This window comes from Fukomys damarensis, unplaced genomic scaffold (genome assembly GCF_012274545.1).
Source record: "Fukomys damarensis isolate Sample0158 unplaced genomic scaffold, DMR_v1.0_HiC HiC_scaffold_5, whole genome shotgun sequence".
NCBI classification, from domain to species: Eukaryota; Metazoa; Chordata; class Mammalia; order Rodentia; family Bathyergidae; genus Fukomys; species Fukomys damarensis.
Window position 1 is genome coordinate 58,089,117 of NW_022900917.1, and position 24,640 is coordinate 58,113,756.

The 24,640-nt window shown below is 34.7% G+C and overlaps 1 protein-coding gene across 1 annotated transcript in view; it reads left to right on the forward strand.

Annotated features, from left to right (window-relative positions):
• The window catches only part of Pxdnl (peroxidasin like), a 442,040-nt gene that overhangs the window by 404,883 nt on the left and 12,517 nt on the right, over nt 1-24,640 (forward strand). The window contains 1 exon segment of the mRNA XM_033759138.1: nt 14,990-15,104. Coding sequence (XP_033615029.1) covers nt 14,990-15,104 — 115 coding nt within the window.

Below are 24,640 nucleotides of genomic sequence, written 5' to 3' on the forward strand. Positions count from 1 at the left end.
CACAGGAAAGCCACTGAATTTTGTGTATTGACCTTGCATGACCTTATATTGACCTGTCTTGAATTTAATTATTAAGTGTAGAAAACTTTTGGTGGAGTTATTGGGGTCTTATAGAGTATCATGTCATCTGCAAATAATGACAATTTCACTTTTTCATTTCCTATTTTATTCCTCTTATTTCTTTCTCTTGTCTAATTGCTGTGGCTAATGTTTCCAAAACTATATTGAACAGGACTGATGATAGTGGACATCCTTGTCTTATTCCTCATTTTGGTGTGAAAGATTTCAGTTTTTGACCATTTAGTATGATATAATGAGTTGATTTTTTTAGATGGCGTTTATAAGATTGAGGTAGAGACCATCTATTCAATTTATTGGGAGGGTTTTTATCATAAATGCATGTTATATTTTGTCAAGTGCTTTCTCTGCATCTATTGAGATGGTCATATGGTTTTTGTCCTTGACTCTGTTAATATAGTGTATAACATTTATTGATTTGCATATGTTAAGCCACCCCTTCATCCCTGGGAAGAATCCTGCTTTGTCTCATTGTATGATCTTCTTGATGATCATCTGCATTCTATTTGCCAGAATCTTATTAAGGATTGAAAAAATTATTTCTTTTAGACTTTCATTTCTATGAAATCCTTTCCTACACCAGTGTCTTCAAAATTTCTACCTAAATTCTCTTCCAGCTGGTTTAGTGTTTCCATTTTAATATTTAGATCTTTAATCTATTTTGATTTAAGCTTAGTACATGTTCATGTTTGACAAGTTGAAACCCAATTTCCTAGGCACCATTTATTAAAGAGGCTGTCTTTCCTCCAATGAGGGTGTTTGGCTCCTTTGTCAAAGAGAAGGTGGCTGAGTGGGTCTGGACTTCTTTCGGCATCTTCTAATCTGTTCCACTGATCCTCAGGTCTTTTTCTTTGCCAGTGCCATGTTGATTTTATTGTGTCCCATAGATTCCAATATGTTGTATTGATATTTCATCTTTAATTTTCTCTGTGACCCATTGGTTATTCAGAAGTGTGTTGTTTAAGTTCCATATGCATATAAAATTTTTGTGATTTCTTTTCTCATTGATCTCTAATTTTATCACACTATGGTCTGACAATACGCAGGGGATAACTTCAATTCCTTTGCACTTACTTAAATATGCTCTATGAATGAGTATATGGTCTGTTTTGGAGAACAACCCATGTGCAGCAATAAAGAATGTGTATTCCATACAGAGGGTCATGAAGAAGATCATACATCCTGACCAAGTCGGATTTATTCCAGGGATGCAAGGATGGTTCAACATATATAGGTCAGTAAATGTAATACACTATATTAACAGAGTCAAGGACAAAAACAATATGACCCTCTCAGTAGATGCAGAAAAAGCATTTCACAAAATTCAACACCATTCATGATAAAAAACTCTGCAAACAATTGTAGTAGATGGTCCATATCTCAACCTAATAAAGGCTACCTATGAAAAACCAACACCAACATAATACTAAATGGCCAAAATCTGAAAACCTTCATGTTAAAATCAGGAACAAGGAACGGATGCCCACTATCACCACTCCTGTTCAATATAGTTCTGGAAACATTAGCCACAGCAATTAGACAAGAGAAATAATTTAAAGCAATAAAGATAGGAAAGGAAGAAGTTAAACTGTCATTATTATTTTGGACTATTTTTTTCTAGCTCTGTGAAATATGCTATTGGAATTTCAATCAGCATTGCACCAGAGACATGGCAGAGGGTATAACAATTCCCAATTTGAAACTACACTACAAAGCAACTGGGAAAAAACAGCATGGTACCGGCAAAGAAACAGACCTGATGATCAGTGGAATAGATTGAAAGATACAGAAAAAACTCCAGATGTACTCAGCTACCTCATCTTTGACAAAGGAGCCAACTGTCCTCCCTGGAGGAAAAGTAACCTCTTTAAAAAATGGTGTGGAAAAAACTTGATTTCGTCCTGCCAAAGATTAAAACTGCACCCTTATCTTTCACCATGCACTAAATTAAAATCCAAGTTGATTAAAGATCTAAATATTAAAAAAGATTCACTATACTTGCCAGAAAATAAGTTAGGCAGAACACTGGAAGACATTGGCATAGGAAAAGACTTTATGAACAAATCCTCAGTAGCATGGGAACTAGAGAAAGAATCAACAACTGGGATCTCATCTTATTAAAAAGCTTCTGCACTGCAAAAGATATCCTGGTTATTAATTGTAATCTTATCTTCTTTATCTGAAATTTTGTCTTCACATTGGCTCATTCTGCTGTGTATGTATTCCATGGAGTTTTTAATCTCATGGGAATCTGTTTTATGGATTCCATTTGTTTCCCATATTGGGATTTCATCATGTTCCTTAGCTCTTCTATTTTTTGTTAATCTGTGTGTGCTCTAGATTTATTACTTATGTCTTGCTCATGTCAACGATCTCTGTTATCTGAGAAATACTTTCTGATTTCATTTTTTTCAGATCTACCTTTTTGCCAGTTCTGGGAGTCCAGGTCATTGAGTATCAGATTGTTCTATCTCATTTCCCCTTGCGTTTGCCTTAGGTGATCTGGAAATCTGGTTTTGAGACTTTTTACATGTCTTCTCATTTTAACAGATGAAGCCTGCTGTGCCTTTGTTGAGACAACTTTTTGCTTACCCATTGGTCTTGGATTCTTAGCAAACCATGGAATAGCCTTTTCTCCACTGCTCACCAGTACACCAACTCCTGGGTTCAGAGTGCTGACCTTCTGGATCCCTGTGTTGTACTGTTTTCCAGTTAGGATTCTGGCTGAGGCCTGTGTACACTTGGGACTGTATCTAGGTATGCCTCTGGCTAGGGCCTGCCCTTCTCTGTAACTGTTATTTGGTTGGGTCTTTGCCTGGGGGTTGAGCACCCCAGTGGCTGGAGTCTGGGCAGGGTTTTGGCTAGGGTCTGCACTCCCTTACCTGTAGTATCAGGGCAGGCCCCTGGCTGCTACTTGTGAGTCTGTGCAGCTCTTTTCCCAGCAGGTCTTTGGCTGGGGCTTGTTGGCCCAATTGGTGGGGGTTGGGATGGGGGCTCTGGCTAGATGTGCCTACATCTGGTTCACACCCACTTTAAAAACAATTTCAATTCACAGATATCCATATTTCTTCACCAAAGGGAATTTCATCGTTTACAATTGTTTTTGTGTATTTGTATGTATCCACATATTTTCTCATTCTGAAGCATTCTTAATTTGATTCATAGATCTCCAGAATGGATCCTCCAAATCCTTTGCCTTTCCTATTCTTTCATATTTCCACCTCTTTTAAATTTTTTGCTTCATGTTCCTTGAATCAGCAGTTACTTTTCCTTTCATGGTTCATATTGTTTGGGTCAGTTTGTGGAGCAGGTGATCACCATAGCAGAAACCTGGTGGAGGATGAGAAGGTCATTGGACCAGGCTTCAACATCAGGCATTTCCAGGCTCAAGGCAAGAAAGCAGCCCACCTCTTCATTTTTCTTAGTTTTTTGAGATGTGGAGACACTAAGCAAGCTCTTCGAATGGACACACTCAGAGCAGACCCTGGGTAAATTCTTGTAAAGATGAGTTGCCTTTTGTCTGAAGCCTGCTCTGTGCATGGCTCCTCAGAGCAATACCTGCATCTGGAAGCTGTTCTGTGATTCTTTCCCACAGCCTCAACATTGTCTTGTTATTCCTGGAACTGTATGGCTACCATATTCTCACATCACTTTGCTGGATGGAGGGGTGCCCTTGGGGTTGAGAGTCAAAAGGAAGACCCACACTCTGTGTGCTCATCTTTGGGGTGCCGTACTCTGGAATCAGAGGCCCTGAGATGCCCAGAGGAAACCTTTTATCTTGCCTTTTGTCCAGTTGTGTTCCTATCAAAGTTTAAATTCTTTGGAGGAAAGAGGGTATGCAAACTTTCTTATATGAGAGCATTAACCAGAATGTCTGATTGTTGAAGGTCACAGAAGTTCCTCTTTAATCATTTCATACACACTGTTGTGCAGGCTAAAAATGTACTCAGGCAAGCTGAGAGAAAACCAGTTTTGATCTGAAGCTAAGGGGAAACACAGAATTCTGTAATGATACAGTTTTCTTTGAAGACAGAAAGAGCTCTAATAAAAACCTACAGGATTCACCTGAAGGCAAAAGCAAAACAGACATTAACTGTTTACTGTTGCATCTGTCTGGGCCCTGTCATCTCCGGCCTGGGGAAGGAGAAGTTGTGAATCCCATGGGCTTTCAGCCACAGTTTCTGAGAGTGCATTTCATATCTTGTTCAACAACAACTTATTAGGACTCAATTTTAATACTGTACTAAGTTCAAACTTATGATGAGTTTCTATTTGGTCATTTCTTTTCTTGTGGAGAAACATGGGATGATTCATATTGTCTTTGATGAAATCACTTTTATTTATTGTGGTAGGTTCTCTCCTTTCCAGGGGCTTTTTTATTTGCACTAAACGCACATCTCTTGAACTATTTTTTTACCTGTTACATGATTTAAAGTTGATTCAGTATTCTGATTTTTTTCAAGTTAATTATTTTCTTGGAAAGTGTTAGCCTATTGAGATCTTTATTAATAAAGTGTGATGTTCAGATAAAGCACAGTTATCCAGACATGTTGCAGATATTGGACTAAGTTGTGCAAACTGACATATTCTCTTTCATTTCAAAACTAAATTTACAGGTCTTCTGTTTAATAAAAACACATAATTATTCTCTACAAACTCAGGAATCTTCCTTCCTTGGCATCTCATTTGTCCCATTCTGCTATTATTGTGCTTTTGTCAATACTATTTTGACATATAGCATTAAACTATCAGTTTTTTGCTGTCTGCTTTTGTCAGTAAGATCAAATTGCACCACACATGTGAACAAATAAATGTAAATGCATTTAGTGGAAAATCAGATTCTTTCCACTAGGATGACTCTGCAGGGACAATGTTCTAGATATTCCTTGTGTAATTCTGAATGATGCTTTTGTCTTTGAGCCATCCTGCAATTAACTGGAGGCCATTCTAAGAATCCAGCAATTTGCATAGATATTGCTGTGACTAGGACCAGAGTGTTCAGAAAAATCTCAAAAGTAATGTGGGAGCTTTATATTGATTTTATATATAAACTTTCATGAATTAGATGGCTGACTTTGGCACAAGTTATAAGGGAGAGAAATGAGGTTCTTATAATTTAGTACTTTCATACAATACTATGGAAGGATTAAGGCACATAAAGATGAAAAGATAATATTCTAACTTATCATAGGAGATTTGTAATTATTTAATCTATTGCCCACCATGCCTCCCCTTTGACAATTTATGTATCAGCATAATAATGTCAGAGAAATTTATAAGTCTGTTCAAAGTATATACAAGCAGTTGCATAGTTGCGGGTAATATCAGATGAAGCAATTACTTGAGCTAGAGTAATATTGTTTTAGCAGAAGAAAAGTCATAAATCAATGCTATAAGTAAGTATCAGGAAAGAGCAAGCACTCACTGAAAATATGAAGAAAAACAGGAGTATTGAAGAGAGGTCTAGGCAGACACTTAGCTGTTGAAGTGGCAAGTATCAAAATGTGGATTGATTGGATATGATTTGAAGGAAAAAGAAAGAGAAACCTCCTGAGGCAAAAACTAAATATATGACCATAGAAAGACCACACAAGTTAAGATTGGCAAATGGTGGAATGAAAAAATACATCACTGAATTCAAATTTTTAAGCCTAGACCATTAAACTACATTATGATCATCTGCATTAAGGTCTATATTTCGGCAAAATTTCCTTCTCAGATTTAATTAACCTGAATCATATAACTATGGCAATGTAATTTCTCATTTTCTTTTCATGGACTTTGAAACTTATCACGGTTTTGGGATTCACCAAGAACCCTCATGATGTTTTACCCATCAATTTAAAACAGAAATGTTTTCATTTCTGATTCAAAATGTGTAACTAAATCTATTCCATGATTTTTTGTATTGCTTTACTGTCCTAATAAGATGATACTTGTAATCCCAAAAAACAGATTTACTGAATTTTAATTTACTAATTTATAACATAAAGCAAAAAGCTTTCAACTTTTCTTTGAAATTTAATATTTTACATTACTTAACATACTTTACAAAAAATAAAACATTTCACATTAAATACCTATTTTTTTCCTTTCTTAATTATCTTAGTAACAGGGTTTCAGAATTAGAGATGACCTGAAAGATTTGATTAGAAAATAGAACTGTTTCTTTTAAGATTGGAAAGCAAAACTTGGAAAGATTTAAATGTCTTACCCTCAATTATTAGCAGAAGGCTAGGGATATAGCTCAATAGTAGAGTGTTTGGCCATCGTGCATGAAATAATGGGCTCTACCCCCAGTATGGGGAAAAAAATTCAGCAGATGTAGTGGTAGAACTCAGATTCTTCACTTTTTATCTTTTCTGTTCTTTCTTTTTTCCTTCTTTTTTATTATCCCACCATGTAATCACATATCTAGTTTTCCTTTCCTTCTACTTTCTGTAACTTTAATTTCTTTTACCTATAGTAAATATGGAAAGCCTTCTTTTGCTTGATGGCTGTAATTTTTAAAATTTTATGCTAATAAATTACAAATCCAACAATGTTAACATTTTATAATCGATTCAATTTAATTTCCAATCTCAGCTAATCAATACATTGAGCATTTGCATAATAATATTGTAGGACATCACAGATGCAGTTATACCATAGTCAAGCCTTTATCGCCAATCTTTTTATTTCAGCAAGCCCTGTAATTAGCACATTTGTGTCATACATTAATTAAACCAAAACCCTACAGATAAAATTGACTTTGCATAGAGCATGTGACATTTCATTGAATGTTAAACAAAAGATGATTTTGTCTTGAGTTTTTTCAGGGATGAAAAGTTATTCTTAATGCAGTTGGTACATTTCCTAAAACAAAACAAAGGACGTGCTGAGATACCATGCCACTCAATTAAATGAAATTCCTTCAAATAAAACAATTTCAGAGTCAACAGATGTATATTTTCTACTGGAATTTATGGGACCATCTGGTCTTGTAATTTCCAGCTGCTTACTTCACATTAAGTTTTGCCTTTAAAGCATCAAATAATTGTAAATACAGTATATTTTATATACAAATGTAAATATATTTAGGTTTACCCATGACTTTCAAATAAATGGTGCTCATGTTTGTAAACTAATGAAATTCAAATTTCTTCCATAAGAGACTAATATTATTGCCATAATATTTCATGATGCTATATGGTTGTTTCATGCTTAATTCATAAAATGCCTTCAAAGTATTACTAAAGAAGCAAAATTTCAGCAATTCCTATAAAGCTTTAATGAGCCAATTAAGTTACAACGTGTCCTCAGGTTTGTCTTTGAAATTTGTTGCTATTTTAATGGAACACCATAAGGACATCTCTCCTGTTCTCCTTTTTTCTCCTTAGTATATGATTCGAAAAGCTTGTTGAAATCAAGGTGAAAACAACATCACAGCAGGAGAAAGAGCGGCAGCCAGCCCTCAAATGATTTTAAGCAGAATACACTCAAAAAGTAATATAGTCAGTGAGGCAAACTCTACTGATAAGAACCTTACATAAGATATAAAGCATTCACTTGAAAATTCATTTCTCATAACATTCTGAGGAAGAGTTATCATTGAAATACAGCATTCTTTATTTATTTAAAATCTATAATATCCTAGGGAAAATCTTCCTATATCAGAAGCAGGTAATACATAACCAACGTTTCCTTAAGTTGTTTAAGTTAGGAAAGTAGTCTTGATATTAGACATTTACTTTTCCATCAGATACAGGCCTGTAGTACTATAAAACTTCTAAATATTTATTATATTTATAATTATTAATATTGTTTAAATATTGATAATTCATGAAATTTAGCCTGAAATATTGTCTTGAAATAGAAATTATCTAGTAAAAAAGGGGATAGAGGCCCTGTAGATTACTAGGGAAATCCAAAATGCAGAAACTAAAAGCAGCATTATATTAAAAAGCCATAAATAAAAATTAAGGGAAGCTACGAAGTCCCAGATGCATTAATTATTTTAGATAATTAATTCAAATTCATTAATAATTGTTAAAGTTGATCATTCTTAGATATATCTAAAAGCAATTTTTTACATCTTTGGTACATACATAAAATATTGAGAAGAGACAAATATAAATGCATAAGTCAAATTAAATCAGGGACACAGAACAGAAGTGGCACTCATAATAGTAAGGAAACGTGAATTTAAGGAAGAAAAAACAAAGCAAACAGGCTTGTTTTGCTCATGTTTGAAACTGTTAGGCACCCATTTGATATACTTGAATACAATTTTATTGTCTTGCTGATTCCCCAAGGTAGTTGTCAAGACATTTAAGTTGACAATTAAGCTTAACCATCACACAGATCAATTTTTCCAATGTCCAGTAGCTAAAATTAACTTTAGTTTTCAAGGTTCACAGAGAATTTTCAAAAACTGATGAAATGTCAGGTCAGAAGGAACTCTCTGAAATTCACAAGGCAAGTTTCACATGGGATGCAATCTTTTACCAAGGCACTAAACTAAAATTAATAAAATGTAAAACAAAAATTTTTTTCAGAAATTTTGATATAATTTGATCAAATACACATTTTTCCAGGAAAGCAATAAAAATTAAGTGGAGTATTTTAAAATATTAATGCAAATATTTTAATGAGTATTTATGTGAAATAGTGACTTTACAGAAACTAAATTAATAATTTTAAGTATCAAATATCATCATTAAAGATAATAAAAATAAATTAACAAAACATATAGCTGAAGATATTAGAGAAAAGAGAGCTAAATAAATACAGAGCCATGAAGTAATCCTAATAAACATTTGATTTGAATTGAATACATCTAATAGAAGGCAAAATAAAAGGTGGAGCAGTACTAATGTATAAGTAATTATGTTAGTCTATGATGTTGCATATATATGATATGCAAAATATTTATTATATAGAATAATAAAATATTTTTCTAATGATAAGGCTAAATCTCAAATGAAGTTAGGAATTAGAGAAATTTATAGCATGTATTTGTCTTGGGGCTCTAAGAATTATGGATACTTTTTAGTTATTTTGTTCTCTGTAACTTATTTCCAAAGTTGTATAGAAAGAGCCTTTGTGATTTTTTAATGTACCTCAAAATTAGAAATAATGATTTTATTTCTTAATTTTAAGAACCCCAATCTATTAAAAAAGGTAAAATTTGTGATGTGTTTTATATTGACAAATAGTACATTTTTGTTATGGGAAATATGTTCTTGATTCCTAAAATGAAGCCAAGCACAAGGTAGAAAATGAATGGTTTCTTGTTAAGGAGGTCCCATCCCAGTTTAACTCCTGTGCAAGCAACATACATTTTTATAAGCTTCTTTTGGTGAGAGCACTGCTGTTACTTGCTTCCAACCAATAGAATATAGCAAAGGAAAATCAAAGGTTGTCATGCCCATGATTACACTGCATTACATAAGACCTTGCCTTTCCAGATGGAGTGAAAAAGATTCTTCTGCCGGTCAGAAAAAAGCAAATGCCAATACTGTGGACTGTTATGGCATGGCCCACATGGCAGGGAACTGGGAAGGTTCTAGAGATTGTTTGTGCCCCCATCATACAGCCATGAGGAAATGGGTTCTGCCACCCAGCTTATCTTCCCTTGTCAATCTTTCAGACCAGAATGTAGTACGGCTGACATCTTGACTACAGCTTCCTGTGACTCTAAGCAAAAACTCCAGTTACCTAGAGGCTGGAATCCTGAGCCGTGGAAACTGTGAGCTGCTCCATATATTTGTCTGCTAAGAAAGCTGTAACAAAATACCCCAAACTGGGTGGCTTAAACAGCACTTATTTTCTTTCTGCTCTGGAGAATAGAAGTCCATGGTCAGGTTCTGGCATGGTTGGTTCCTACTGAAGGTGCTGAGGGAGAATCTGTTTCATATCTTTATGGCAGTTTTTGGCTTTCCTTGACCTCTTCTTAATCTCTCTGATTTCTGTCTTCATCTTCATATGTGTTTCCTGAGTACATGTCTGTGTCCAAATTTCCCCTATGAATAAAGGCACACTAAATTAGGGAGCCACCTAATCTTGTGTGATTTCTGTTATTGCTCTGAAATGATCACTTTTTCCAATAAGATTATGTTTGAGACGTTGAAGGTTAGGATATCAACATATACATTTTTGGAGGGGACAGTTCACCCCATAAAATTGCATTTGTGTTATTATAAACCACTGTGTTTGTGGTAACTTGCTACATGTAAAGTAGGAAAAAATGAAATGCAAAAAGACTATGAAGAAATATCAAAAGTTTACTGTTTAAGGATGCCCTTTGTCTGCAAAACAATTGTGGGGACAGTTCACTATTCTAATCCAAGTGAAGCATCATGTAGAGTACAAGGTATTAATATAGTTGGCTCCTTTTTAAGAACAAGGAATGTTATTACCTTGCACTTAAGCAATATAAAGCCACAACATTGAGTACACTTACTCTGAAGGCCTCCCCAAAATTAATTGCCAGTTTTTTGGATTTTCTTTAAAATTTTTGGGCTTTCTGTTCTTGCAAGCAAAGAAGAGGTGCTGCTGTAGTTCATATTTCAGTTGTTCCTAAAGGCCTTTATGGCAAAATCTTGGTCATGCATAGTGCTATTGGGAGTTGGCAGAAACTTTAATAAATGTTTATTATTTAGTGGAAGGTCTTAAGGCCATTTCGGAATGTATCTTTGAAGGGGATTATGGAGTCCCTATCTCTTCTTCCTTTCATTTTCTGGTCCTGGGGTGAGTGCAATTGTTTTGCCATGTACTTCGCCATGATTTGTTGACCTGACACAGGCCAAAGTTATGGGACCAATTAATCTGGGACTAAAACCTCCAACTCAATAACCCCAAATGAATTTATCTTCATGAGTTGATTGTTTCATGTATTTGTTGTAGTGACAGAAATCTGAGTAGCAGAAAACTGGTACCAAGAAGTGGGAACATTGCTGTGATTTTACCTGATGATATGGAAAAGGCTTTGGAACTGGTTTACCAAAGGAATCTGAAAGAGTTTGGAAGAGCAAACAGGAGTTTAGAATGTGCTAAGTTTAGCAGGTGATTCTAGTGAGGGGTCAGAAGATCAGAATGCTGACAGCAATGCAGACAGTAAAGGCTGTGCTGAAGATGCTTTAGATGAAGTTGACGATTCTTTTAAAAATTATATTAGTAGTCACCCTTGCTCCACTATGGCAGAGTTTGATCATACACATTTATCCATTCCCTGAGACATCATGTAAAGCTAAGTTTAAAGGTCCTGGGCTTGTTTAACTGGTAAAGAAAATCTTGAGGCAATGCAGATTGAGGCATTGGTGTGGATATTACCAGCTACATCTAGCCAGATTTACTGTGAGGCTTAGGAGCAAAAACAAGTGCAGCCGACAGATTTGCAAAATATTTATGAGCTTGTCGATGTTTTCATATGCAGAACACATACACTTAGGAACATACATATGCATCTCTACTTTTCTTGGAAATGAGTCATATGGCTTCATCTTCATCTGAATCTCCTGTATGTATCTTGAAACACTCTGCTCTATGTCATGCCCCAAGTCATATGTAGACTAGAAATTTGACAGTGCTTTTCAGCCAATCTAAATTTGTCGTTTCCTTTTACTTTTGATATGAATAATACTACCATTAATTCCCAAGTAGAAGAAGCCAGAAATATAGGATTTTATCTTATTCCATCTTTTTCCATTTTGTGCTGTAGTGTACTGCTAAAAAGTTGCAATTTTGAGCTCAAATGTGTGGATTCAAATCTTGACTCTTCTATTGAAAATCCATAGGATTTTGGATAAGGCAAGGTAATCTCTCTGGGCTTTTGTTTCCTCAAGCAGAGGTAAGAATAGCAACCACAGGTTGTACATTTTTGTCGCGAGCCGGATTGCCTTGGGCAACCCGGTCTGCGACTACAGGGGCCTGAACTGGTGACGCATGAGCAAAGAGGCACACACTTGATACACAAGGAGTTTACTTTAGTTCCTCATCTCCGGATCTCTACCCCGCTCTCTCTCCCAGAAGGGGTGGCAACATATATACCATAATGCAACCAATCAGCATACAGAGAACAGATTATTACCTTATAAGGATACATCAAACACCCACGGGAACATATCATGTGATCTATAGGAAAACTAAACCTAATACAAAATGGCTTCATAGACTATATCATAAAATGGCGGAGGGGCAGATCTATGGTTCTCCACAATTTTCAAGGTAGATAATTCATACAAAGCCTAAGAACTGAACTTGAGTACATGTAAATACATAAGAAGAGAGAGAAGTATGTTTCATTCATATATATATACATATATGTACATATATGTATATATATGTGTTTATATATGTATATGTGTGTATGTATGTATATATATGTATATATACACACATATGTATATATATACATATATATATACATATATATACATATATATGATAGCCACCCATAGATATAAAACCAAAACATCTACTGAATTAACATGTTATTTAAATTCAAGTGTTGTTCACTTAGGAGCCAAACATTTAGCAATCAAAGATGTTCTGCTTTTTTGACAGTAACTAGGAATACATACCAAGGAGAATTTTAAAAAGACATCTGAAACAGAACATCTTAACTGTCACATTAAAAGAAAGATACATTGTTGTTGTGGTGCCCTGGGTTGTTTCTGTGAACAGGTAGCTCTATGTTAGCTTGTGACATTGTATGTACTACTTTCTGCTCTTGAGTTTAATATATATGACCTTGCACATTTTTTTGGTGCTCTGAAATGAACACATTCTAAACCTCCATTTTTCCATAAATAAATAAATAAATAAATAAATAAATAAATAAATAAATGAAAGACAATCAGAGACAGAGATTATCTGCAGTTCCTTTTCTTTTCCTTTTTATATGCAGATCAGAAGGGAATATATTTGGTTTACCAGGAAATGTTCTGCTTGCTATGGAGAGCACTGTAAATTCTTAAAAAAAAAAAACCAAGCTTTATTCATTTTCCTAGTGCCTTCTTATCTAACACCTTAACAAGTTCTCCATGCTTATTTAACAAAGCTGTGTGCTGTTGTGAAGTTAAAAAGTCTCATGACTGACACTTACTTTTATTATTAATATTATGTAAATATTTCTAATTACTCTTCTTTTTCTCACTCAGATCTTCAATAAATATGAGTTGTGATTGTTGATAGAGTATTCAGTTGGGGTAATATTTAACAAACAGCAGGAAAATAGGCATCTCTGGAATGTCTTAGTATAATGTACTATTACATCTAGAATATCTCCACTGTACTGGCACAAAAGTAGCAAGAGAAACATTTCCTATAGTATGCCGGTACTACAAATTCGCTGCTGAGCCACACAGGCAAGACACATGTTTGCCACCACCATCACAACTCTTTTACTGAATAACTATTCTTTGGAATTTTGTAAATTTCACAATGCTTTTTGATTGTTTAGTATCTCTTACCAAGACTTGCTTCATTAAAGTGTTTTGGATTTTGAAATGATCTAGTCTTTCTGTTAAACTTGTACATCCAGAATTTCTTATTCCATGATTGTAATAGACAATGATGAGATAAACTTTGATTCTTTGGTTTTTCTTCGGTGAACTGCTTTTGGATTCTACAAAAACATTTATTTTATTGAAAATAGAAACAAAGCCAAAGACAAAAGTAGAAGTCAAAAGAGAAAACAAGTAACAATCTTTACTGATATTCTGGATATACCAGTTATTATTTTGGGATATTTTATTTTAAGCCTAAGTTGTATAATGTACAGAATATTGTTTTTTTATCTAATTTTGTAGCATTTGAAATTTATTGTGTTGTCTAAAATACCATCTTAAATTTCATATTCATGTTTGCTTAATAGTGCACCAAAAGGCATATTCCTCTTGAATTTAATATGTCTGATAATTCAAAGATTTAATTTTTTTACATCTTCATTAGAAATAATTTGCTAGTAATGTAACACAAACAGCTGCACTCTCACTCTACTGTCCATTTTATGCTGTCCAGTATAACATCTTCCATTTGACTGCATAGATTGCAGATCCTTTGGGACTGTTATATTATATGTTGGGGTGTTTTCCACCAATATTGAGGTATTATATATGTTTGCGATACATAACAATTACATTCATCTTACAGAATTGATACAAGTACAGATTGCATCTTGGCCAATTTTACTCCCCCTTTCTGCTGTCCCCTCTCTGTGGAGAGGGAAGAGGCTGTGGAAAAGGAAAACATTTTTCATATGTTGCAATTTTACCATCTGGGGAGTTAAGAGTCCATGGCATTATTTTTCTAAGTGCTTTGGTTTTCAAATACAATTTTAGGGAACATTGGTTTCTTAAAAGTTTCATGTTTGCAAATTTTTTCATATCATGTTCATGATTTTTATTGTAATAAAAAACACAAGACGTAAAATTTATCTCCTATTTTGAAGTGTGTGGTACAATAGTGTTAAATATGTGAACACTGTTGTACGCTAGACCGCATTTAAAAACAAATCCATGGTAGTAGGTGTGAATGAGACAATTTGAGGAGCCCCAAGGGTCCAGCTTTCCACCTACAATGCGTCTGCTTCTTTCCTCATTGTGTAAAGTAGATGAAGTGCGCCATGTGATTCATGCCCTTGCTGACATTCTGCATCACTCACTCTATGGCTCTTTATAGTTTGTGAAGATGGTCTTGCATCCCACCTGCTGTTATGAAAACAGATTCAGACAAATGCAAAGCCAACTGTGCTTATGGGCACTCAGCGATACTGACCCAACCACAAGACTCTCACTGTGGCTCTTGCTTTGTCTCTCTGCTGTTTCATTTATGTGTGCACACCTCTCTCCCCACTAAAAAATAGTGTAGACAGGAAGGTGACAAGTCTTCTCTTTTGATCCTGCCATGGGTACTTTTTTCCCTACAGACTGCAGGAGTAGAAGACAGCCTCAAAAGTCTGCATCAGAATCTCAAAAGAGAAGTTCTGCTCGATACAGCTATCCTGGCAAGAAAGATATGGACTTAAATGATTCCATAAGTGGGTATGTATAGAAATATTTATTTAGGATGTTTAATTTAGATTTATTTAAAATATTTCCTTTGAGCTTTGAAAATGTATCACTGTTGCTTTATTTATACATAAACTAAACTACATTCAAGGGAGCAAGCACAAGTTTATTATACATTTGGGTTCCATTTTATTCATATCCAGGCCATAGTCGGCAAAGAGTTTTTCTCAATAGAGTGAAAACTGCACAACATACACATTTTTGACTACTGACATGACATCATCGGTAATCTGATTAATTAATTAATTAATTCTGAAAATCTGAAACAGCATATTGTTTTTAAGAAATAAAGAGTTTTTCTCAATAGAGTGAAAACTGCACAACATACACATTTTTGACTACTGACATGACACCATCGGTAATCTGATTAATTAATTAATTAATTCTGAAAATAAACAGCATATTGTTTTTAAGAACGCTGATGCTTTTTATCAAGTTAATTTGATCATTTTTAATTTATGAGCACTTTATTGGCAGCCAGACATAATTTAAGACCAATATATAATATTCTTTACTCTTAGAAAGCTGAAAAATGTTAGTCTTGCCCCTTGGAAATCTCTTAGGACTTCTGCTATGAAAGTTATACACTGGCTTCATATGGTATATAATTACTTCTTTACAAAATTTCTCCTCCTCATTGATTGGAAGCTTCTATAAACAGAGCTAGTACTGGTACCATCTGAACTGATATATCAAATAGTTCCTTTTCATTCATTATGAATGAAAAGTGAACATTCATTATGCATCTGTAACTATGTATTTAAATTAGCAAATGCGACATTACAACTCACAGCCCATGGACAAGGTGAGTTCTTTCAGGATCTGTGTGTACAGTCTTTGTTTTTCATGGCTGTCTCCAAGACAGTACAATTCAATAAAAGTCAAACTACACTTTTGGTTTTCATATCCTCAATTGCTTGTGTGAATAAGCAAAGTATGTAGAAATGAATAAAACACTTGCCTCATCTTGGGGGATGTAAACATCTAGGAGTAGATGTAGTGCCACTGTGACAGTAAAGGTGAAGGCTTTAGATGGCTCACTTGGGCTCTAATGCTTTTCCACTTCTCTGTAACTTATATAAATTATGTCAAATTTCCAAATCTCTCTTTGCTGGCTTAAACTGTATACAAAATATTTACCTTACTGGATTATTGTGTTAACTTGGGAATATATGCAAAGCAACTAATAACAACACATTGACCAGCATTTTATAGGCATTCCATAAAATATAGAAAAATAGCAAATGCTGTTCTAATGCTCATTATATGCTAAACATTTCTTTTTTTAAATGCAGTACTGGAGGTGAAGGAAGGGCAAGGATAAGGGGAAAAATGAGAACCAAGACCTGTCATGTAAAGATACAAGATCCCAATGATGAATGTAACTGTACTGTATACCTAAAAAATACCAATAAACTCAATGAGGTAAAATAAATAAATAAATAAATAAATAAATAAATAAATAAATAAATGCCATACTGGGGATTGAACCTAGGGCCACTGCCCTGAGTTACATCCCCAGCCATTTTTATTTTGAGACAGAGTCCTGCTAAATTGCTAAGTTGCTCAGGCTGGGCTCAAACTTACTATCCTCCTGCCATAGCTTCCCAAAATGTTGGATTATAGGTTTATGCTACCACACCCAACTAAACATTCTTTTAAGCCTGGCAGTATTAGCTCCTTTGACAAACTCCACATGTAAACCTGATATGAAATACAGTCCAATGATACACAGTGAAAAGCAAGTGATGATTAATTCTGATTGGAGCTCCTAACCAGGCATGCACAGGAGTTGTTTTAAAAATTAAGCTATGATTTTCATAAAAGTTGAGGGAGTCCAGTTCTGAATGAACAGTGTGAGGAAAGTCATCAGGTAACGGAAAGTGAGGTGGGAAGGGAGAATAGCAAGGGTGATGTGACTAGATGAATTGGTGTGTTAAACCATTATGGATGAAGAATTTTCTGAAAAGGGAGGAAGACCATTCGGAAAGTTAAAGCAAAGACTGATCACCCTTAAATTCCAAGCTATAGGAACAAAATATATTCCATATAGGCCTGGAGCTTCTTATAAGGTAATTAGGATGCTGACCAGGAAATAGATCCCCAAGTACAACTGTCTTTAATTAATTTAACTGTTGTTGTTGTTGTTGTTTCTGTGGTACTGGGGATCGAACTCCTTTCTTTGCACTTGCAAGGCAGGTGGCAGAACCACTGAGCTAAATCCCCGGCCCTTAACTGTTGGAAAATATTCATTTGGCCCTTTAATTTAGGATTTCATTTGCTGTTTATTTGATACTGAAGGATGGTATATTTTATTTAAAAAGCAATGCTTACATTTATTGTGGGGAGTTGCTACATGTACAGTACATAACACATCTTAATTCTTCTTATTTCTCCTCTTCTCACCTTTCTCTACACCCCTCCATCTCTTGCTCCTGTTCTCAATTGGAAAAAAATTCTTTTACTTGTTTTGAAATGAAGGTGATTTTCTTTTTATTCTCATTGAGTTTATTGGTACTTTTAAAGTATATAGTACAGTTACATTTATCATTCGGATCTTGTATGTTTACATGACAGATCTTGGTTCTCATTTTTTCCCTATATCATGCCCTCCCTTCACCCCCCACCCTTCCATGTTTACAAAAACTTTGTTTCTGTTTTTTCTTTTCTCCTACTTTTTTTCCCCTTGTGTCTTTCCTTACCCTTCTCACTTCCCCTACACCTTTTGCCTTTTTCTTCCTATTTCATATGTCAGTTATACAATTTGGATCTTATTTACACCTTCAGTTTTTCACACCAGAGAAACTATTCAGTATTTACACATATGTGTCTTATTTATTTCACTTAAGAGTATGGCCTCAATATTCATCCATTTTCCTAAGAATGACTCTAGTTTCTCATTCTTTATGGCTGAGTAGTTCTCCGTTTTATAGAAAAACCACATCTTCTTTATCCAGTGTCCAACTGATGGGGAAATGGGTTGTTTCCAAGTTTTACTTATTATGAACTATACCACTATAAACATGGGTGTACGTGTATCACTCCGGTATGATTCTTTTGATTCTTTTGGAAAGATACCCAGGAGAGAGATAACTAGGTCAAATGGAATCTCTATTCCTAGTTCTTTGAGTATCTCCATATTGATTTCCACAGTGGTTGCACCAGTCTGCACTCCCATCAACAATGAAGAAGGGTTCTTTTTCTCCCCACAATCTGCCAATGTTTGTTATTGGTTGATATCTTAATAGCAGCCATTCTTTGTGGGGTGAGGTGGAATTTCAGTGTTGTTTTCATCTGCATCTCTCAAATGACCAATGATGTGGAACACTTTTTCATATACTTACTCGATGATTTCACTTCTTTGTCTGAGAAATGTCTGTTTGTTTTAATTGCCATTTTTGAATAGGGTCTTTATATTTGGGGGGGGTGAATTTTTTGACTTCTTTATATATTCTAGATAATAGTCCTTTGCCTGAGGAGTAGCTGGTAAAATTTTTTTTCCCACATGGTAGGTTGGTTTGTTTTATACTGGAGAAGCTTTTTAATAAGATGAGATCCCAGTTGTTGATTCTTTCTGCTAGTTCCTGTGCTACTGAGGATTTGTTCATAAAGTCTTTTCCTATTCCAATGTCTTCAAGAGTTCTGTCTAGCTTATCTTCCAGCAAGTTTAGTGTTTGTTTTTTAATATTTAGATCTTTAATCCACTTTGATTTTAGTTTGTGTGTGGTGAAAGATAAGGGTCTAGTTTTAATCTTCGGCAAGTTGAAATCCAATTTTTCCCAACACAATTTATTAAAGAGGCTATCTTTTCTCCACTTAGAATGGTTGACTCATTTGTCAAAAATAAGATAGCTGAATACATCTGGAGTTTCTTCTGTATCTTACAATCTATTCCACTGATCCTTAGGCCTTTTTCTTTGCCAGTGCCATGCTGTTTTTATCACAGTGGTATTTGTAGTATAGATTCAAATTGGGGATTGTGATACCCCTGCCATGTCTTGGTTGCCTAGAATAGCTTTTGCTATTCTAGGTCTCTTCTGGTTCTAAATGAATTTTTGGATTATTTTCTCTAGTTCTGTGAAATATACTGTTGGAATTTTAATTGGAATTGCATTGAATCTGTATAGCAGTTTTGGAAGAATGGTCATTTTCGTTATGTTGATTCTTCCTAACCAAGAGCACAGAATATCTTTCCATTTTCTTATGTCCTCTTCTATCTCTTTTTTCAGAGTGCTGAAGTTTTCAGTGAAGAGGTCTTTTTCTTCTTTCATTAGATTGATTCCTAGATACTTCATTTTTTTTTTTTGGATGCTATTGTGAAAGTAACTGTTTCCCTAATTTCTCTAAGTGAGTCTTTTATTTGTGTACAAGAAGGCTATTGATTTTTGAGTGTTGACCTTGTATCTAGCTACTCTACTGAATCTGTCAATTAAGTCTAAAAGCCTTTTGGCAGAGTTTTTTGGGTCTTCTATGTAGAGTATCATATCATCAGCAAATGGCTGCTTAGCTTCTTCCTTTCCTATCTTTATTGCTTTAATTTCTTTCTCATGTCTAATAGCTATGGCTAATGTTTCCAGGACTATATTGAACAGGAGTGGTGATAGTGGGTATCCATGTCTTGTTCCTGATTTTAACATGAGGGTTTTCAGTTTTTGGCCATTTAATATGATGTTGGCCATTGGTTTTTCATAGATAGCCTTTATCAAGTTGAGATAAAGACCATCTATTCCAATTTTCTGCAGGGTTTTTTTTTTTATCATGAATGAGTATTGAATTTTTGTCAAATGCTTTTTCTGCATCCATTGAGATGATCATATGTTTTTTGTACTTGACTCTCTTAAAATAGTGTATTACATTTATTGATATATGTATGTTGAACCATCCTTGCATCTCTAGAATAAATCCTACTTGGTCAGAATGTATGATATTTTTGATGACTCTCTATATTCTGTTTGCCAGTGTCTTATTAAGGAGTTTTGCATTGTTAAAACAGTGTATTACATTTATTGATATATGTATGTTGAATAATCCTTGCATCCCTGGAATAAATCCTACTTGTCAGGATGTATGATCTTCTTGGTGACCCTCTGTATTCTGTTTGTCAGTGTCTTATTAAGTATTTTTGCATCTATGTTTATTAAGGAGATTGGCCTGTAGTTCTCCTTTTTGTTTGGGTCTTTCCCTGATTTGTGAATGAATTTGAAAGTATTGCTTCCTTTTCAATTTCATTGAAAAGTTTAAAGAGTAGGGGCAGTAGTTCTTCTCTAAATGTCTTATAAGATTCAGCAGTGAATCCATCAGGACCTGGGTATTTCTTCATTGATAAACTTTTAATTAATTTTCAGTTTCACTGATTGTAACTGGGGTATCTAGATTTTTTTTTAATTTTCTTCGTTCAACTTTGGTAATTCATAAATATCTAGAAATCACATAGAATTCCACATAGAACTGCTTTCATTGTGTCCCATAGATTCCTGTATGTTGTATTGGCATTTTTGTTTATTTGTAAAACCTGTTTGATTTCTTTTTTAATTTCCTCTGTGATCCATTGATTGTTCAGGAGAGTGTTGTTCAATTTCCATGTGTTTGTGAAGTTCCTACAGTTTCTTATGCTATTGATCTCTAGCTTAATTGCACTATGGTCTGATAATATACATGGTAAAACTTCAATTCCTTTGCATTTATTTAAACCTGTTCTATGAGCTAGTATGTGGTCTATCTTGGAGAATGATCCATGTGCAGCCAAAAAATGTATATTTTCATTTTTGTGGGGTGGAACACTATAGACGTTTATTAAGTCCATGTGTTCAAAAGCTTGGTTCAGTTCTAGTATTTTGGTGTTGATTTCTTGTTTAGATGATCTATTTGTGATAGTGGGGTATTTAGGTCCCCTGCTACAATTGTATTAGTGCTTATATAGCTTTTTGTATTCCTTAAAATTTCTTCTATATAGTTGGGGACATTAATATTTGGTGCATATATATTTATGCTTGTCATCTCTTCCTCTTGAATTGTTCCCTTTACAAGGGTGTAGTGGCCTTCTTTGTCTGTCTTAATCAGTTTTGGTTTAAAATATATTTTGTCTGAGAATAAGATAGCTACCCCTGTTCTTTTCTGGGCTCCTGTCACATGGAGAACTATTTTCCATCCTTTCACTTTCATTCTATGGCTTTCTTTTTGCACTAGGTGTGTTTCTTATATACAACATATTGTTGAATTTTGCTTCTTAATCCATTCTGCCAGTCTATTTATCTTGATTTGTGAATCGAAGCCACTGACATTGATGGTTATAACTGATATGTTTTAACATATCATTGTCATGTTAATGTTTTACTGCTGACTCTTTCTAATCCTCCTCCTCCAGCTTTAGTTTCTTCCCTTACCTAATTTATTTCCTCTATTGGGCCTCATGATGTTGTGACCTTTATTTTCTTTTTCTAGGATATTTTTTAGGAATGTTTGTAGTGCTGGTTTGGTATTCATGAAATTTCTCAGGTGTTCTTTGTCATGGAAGTATCTTATTTCCCCATCCATTTTGAAAGAGAGTTTTGCAGGATACATCAGACTAGGTTGGAGGTTGTTTTCTTTTAGAGCTTGAAATACCTCACCCCAGGTTCTCCTTGACCTGAGGGTTTGTGTTGAAAAGTCTTCTGTGATTCTGATGGGCTTTCCTTTGCATGTGATTTGTTTCTTTTCTCTTACTGCTTGTAGTATTTTGTTCTTCTGTTGGGTTTCTGGGATCTTGACTATTGTATGTCTAGGTGTACATTTTTTTTTAATCATGGCTAACTGGAGTCCTATATGCCTCAGTTATCTGTATGTCAAATTCTTTCCCTCTGTTTGGGAAGTTTTCTGTAAAAAAGTTTGTGAACAGCTTTTTAAAAAGTCATTTGTATTTTCTCATGCTACTTCATAGATTCCTTTCAGTCTTATGTTATTCTTCTTTTCATCATCTAGTAGTTGTTGGATCAATTTTTTATGATCCCTTACTTTTTTTTCTTGTGTCTTTATATTTTATTTATGTGCATTTGTATTTTTTAACTATAAGTGGTAGAAGAGAACATAGACATTTCACAGAAATAAATGAATAGCTTTTACATATATAAAGATATAGCCATGCATAAAAGATAAATGAGACTAACTTCCAATACACAGATGTCAAGACATTGCTGACATGTAGGAAGGAAGATCCCCTTACTTTTTAAAAGAGACCTCTCTTTTCATGGTCACTGACTGCAATCCTATCTTCTATATCTGAAATTATATCTTTGCATTCATTTATCCTGCTGTGAAAACTTTCAATAGATTTTTTTCAATATCCTGGATATCTGTTTGAATCTCTTTCATGGATTCCATTTCTTTCCTATGTTGGGTGTTCATAGTTTCAATTTCTTTCTTATGCTGGGCCTTCATGGCTTCTATCATGGTCCTGAGCTCATCTTTTTTTTTTTTATTGGTTTCTGTTTTAGAGTCTGTCATCATGTCTTTCATCATGCTTACCATCTCTGTAGTTATCTGGGAAATTTTTCTGTTTTGAATTTTTCTAGAGCGTGATTGATCTGTTTTGTTACTTCCTGTGCTAAGAATTCCTGGTGGTTGATTTTCAGACTTTTCTACCTCATTTGCACAAGAGTTTGCCATTGGTGAACTTAAAATCTGTCTTTGTATCTTGCTTAAATTTTTTCTCATTTTATTTTTGTTGTTGGGCTGTCCTTGGTTTAATTCCTGAACTAGTGCTTACATCTTCCTGATATAGCCATTCTTTAGCTTTTGAGTCTCTAATGACTCATAGACACTCTCATTTCATAATATCAGAAAGGATAACTCATTAAATCAATCACAATCCTTTAGCCCAATTCATACAATCAGTAACACAATAGCATCAAGCACAATTTTAAAAAATTGATCATTTGTGGTAGTTATTAAGCTATCACCTGTAAACCATGTGAACTGAATCAAATTTGAAGAGGTTCCCAAAATATGTTTATAGTGAATAAACTCTTCAATACTGCAACTTTACTCTTTAGGATGGGGATTTAGACAGAGTTAGAATGAGAGGAATAGGTAGAAAAGCTGGAAAAGGTTTAAAGTGAAGATAGGGACACAGGATGACCATGTAAACTTTAGGAGACTGTTGAAGACAAGGGAAAAACAGAGTGCAAGAGCAAAGACAACAACAGAACAACTTAACAGTAATAGGGGCTCACTTTCCTTCAAAACTAAGGACCCAGGACTAAAGGAAAAAGAGAGAAGAAAAGAAAACAAATAAAAAAAGAAGAGGAAGAAATCAGAATTTGGGAAGGAACAAGAACAAAAAGGGAGATGAAGAAAAATGTGGGGGAGCAAGAGACTGAGTGGGAAAAAGAAGACAGAAAAAAGAAAGAATTTGCTGAATGGGATGAGGAAAAGAAAGAAGATAAAGAATTTGAAGAGCCTCTTTCAGGGTGTATCTCCACCATCACAATAGACAATGTGAGTGGTAATATGCTGAACTAAGTCATTTATTCTCAGCAAGCTGTTGGCAGACACCTGAGATTCAGGCAGAATTTGGGCTGCAAGGACCAAACGGAGCTCACTGACCTCCTTCAGGGTTGAACTCTGCAAGATTCTACTACAGCTTCCTTCTGCCCTTTCTTTAAAGAACTCAAAGTTCTAATGGAAGGGGGTGATCCCTCCAACTTACCAATTATGGAGGTCTGATGAGCCTTTATTACATTTGTTCATTTCTGTTCTATCTTCTGAAGTTCAGTAAAATGACTTTTATGATCACCTGTGTCTCTGCAGTTTGGATACAGGAACTGGCACAATCAGGAGGCCTGAGATCATGGGGTGGGCTTACATTGCAGAGGCACTCCCTGAAGGGCTACCAGGTCTGCTGGATGAAAGCTGGAGCTGGTGATGTTATTTTCTATTATCATCTAAACTTATAAGACTCTGGATGGCCTCATTGAAGATCTGTTTACATTTTCCCACAGTACTCAATTGAAAATTTTTTTATTTTGATTTTCACTCCTACCAATCTCATCACTTTTTGTCAAACAGAAACCTTAGAACTGTGAATTCAATTTATCATTTAATCAGTTTGTGCTAAAAGGCTTATGAGTATTGTTTCTGTTTTGTAACTGTACACCCTCTTTAACAACTCTTTGTAGATTATTGTACTGTGCTTATGTGTACTACACATGTTCAAATCCTTTCAGTCAATTAGCTCAAATCATTTAGAGTGTAATCTCACTTTTTGTCATATCTCTGAATGTTATCATCTTTTGTGTTTATTCTGGCCTCTATCCTCAATTTCTTTATTCCATCTTCTCCCCAATTAAGCCTTCTTTTCAACACACTAAGCATGAATTACAATCAGTTCATCTTGATAAATATTCCTATCTTCTCTTACAAACTATGTTGGATTTCACATTTTCAATAAAAAATTGAACTGCAGCAATATCCATAATGTCTCCTTTCCTTTCTTTTCATTTTTTGCAATAACTTTTTTAACCGGTCTCTGTATC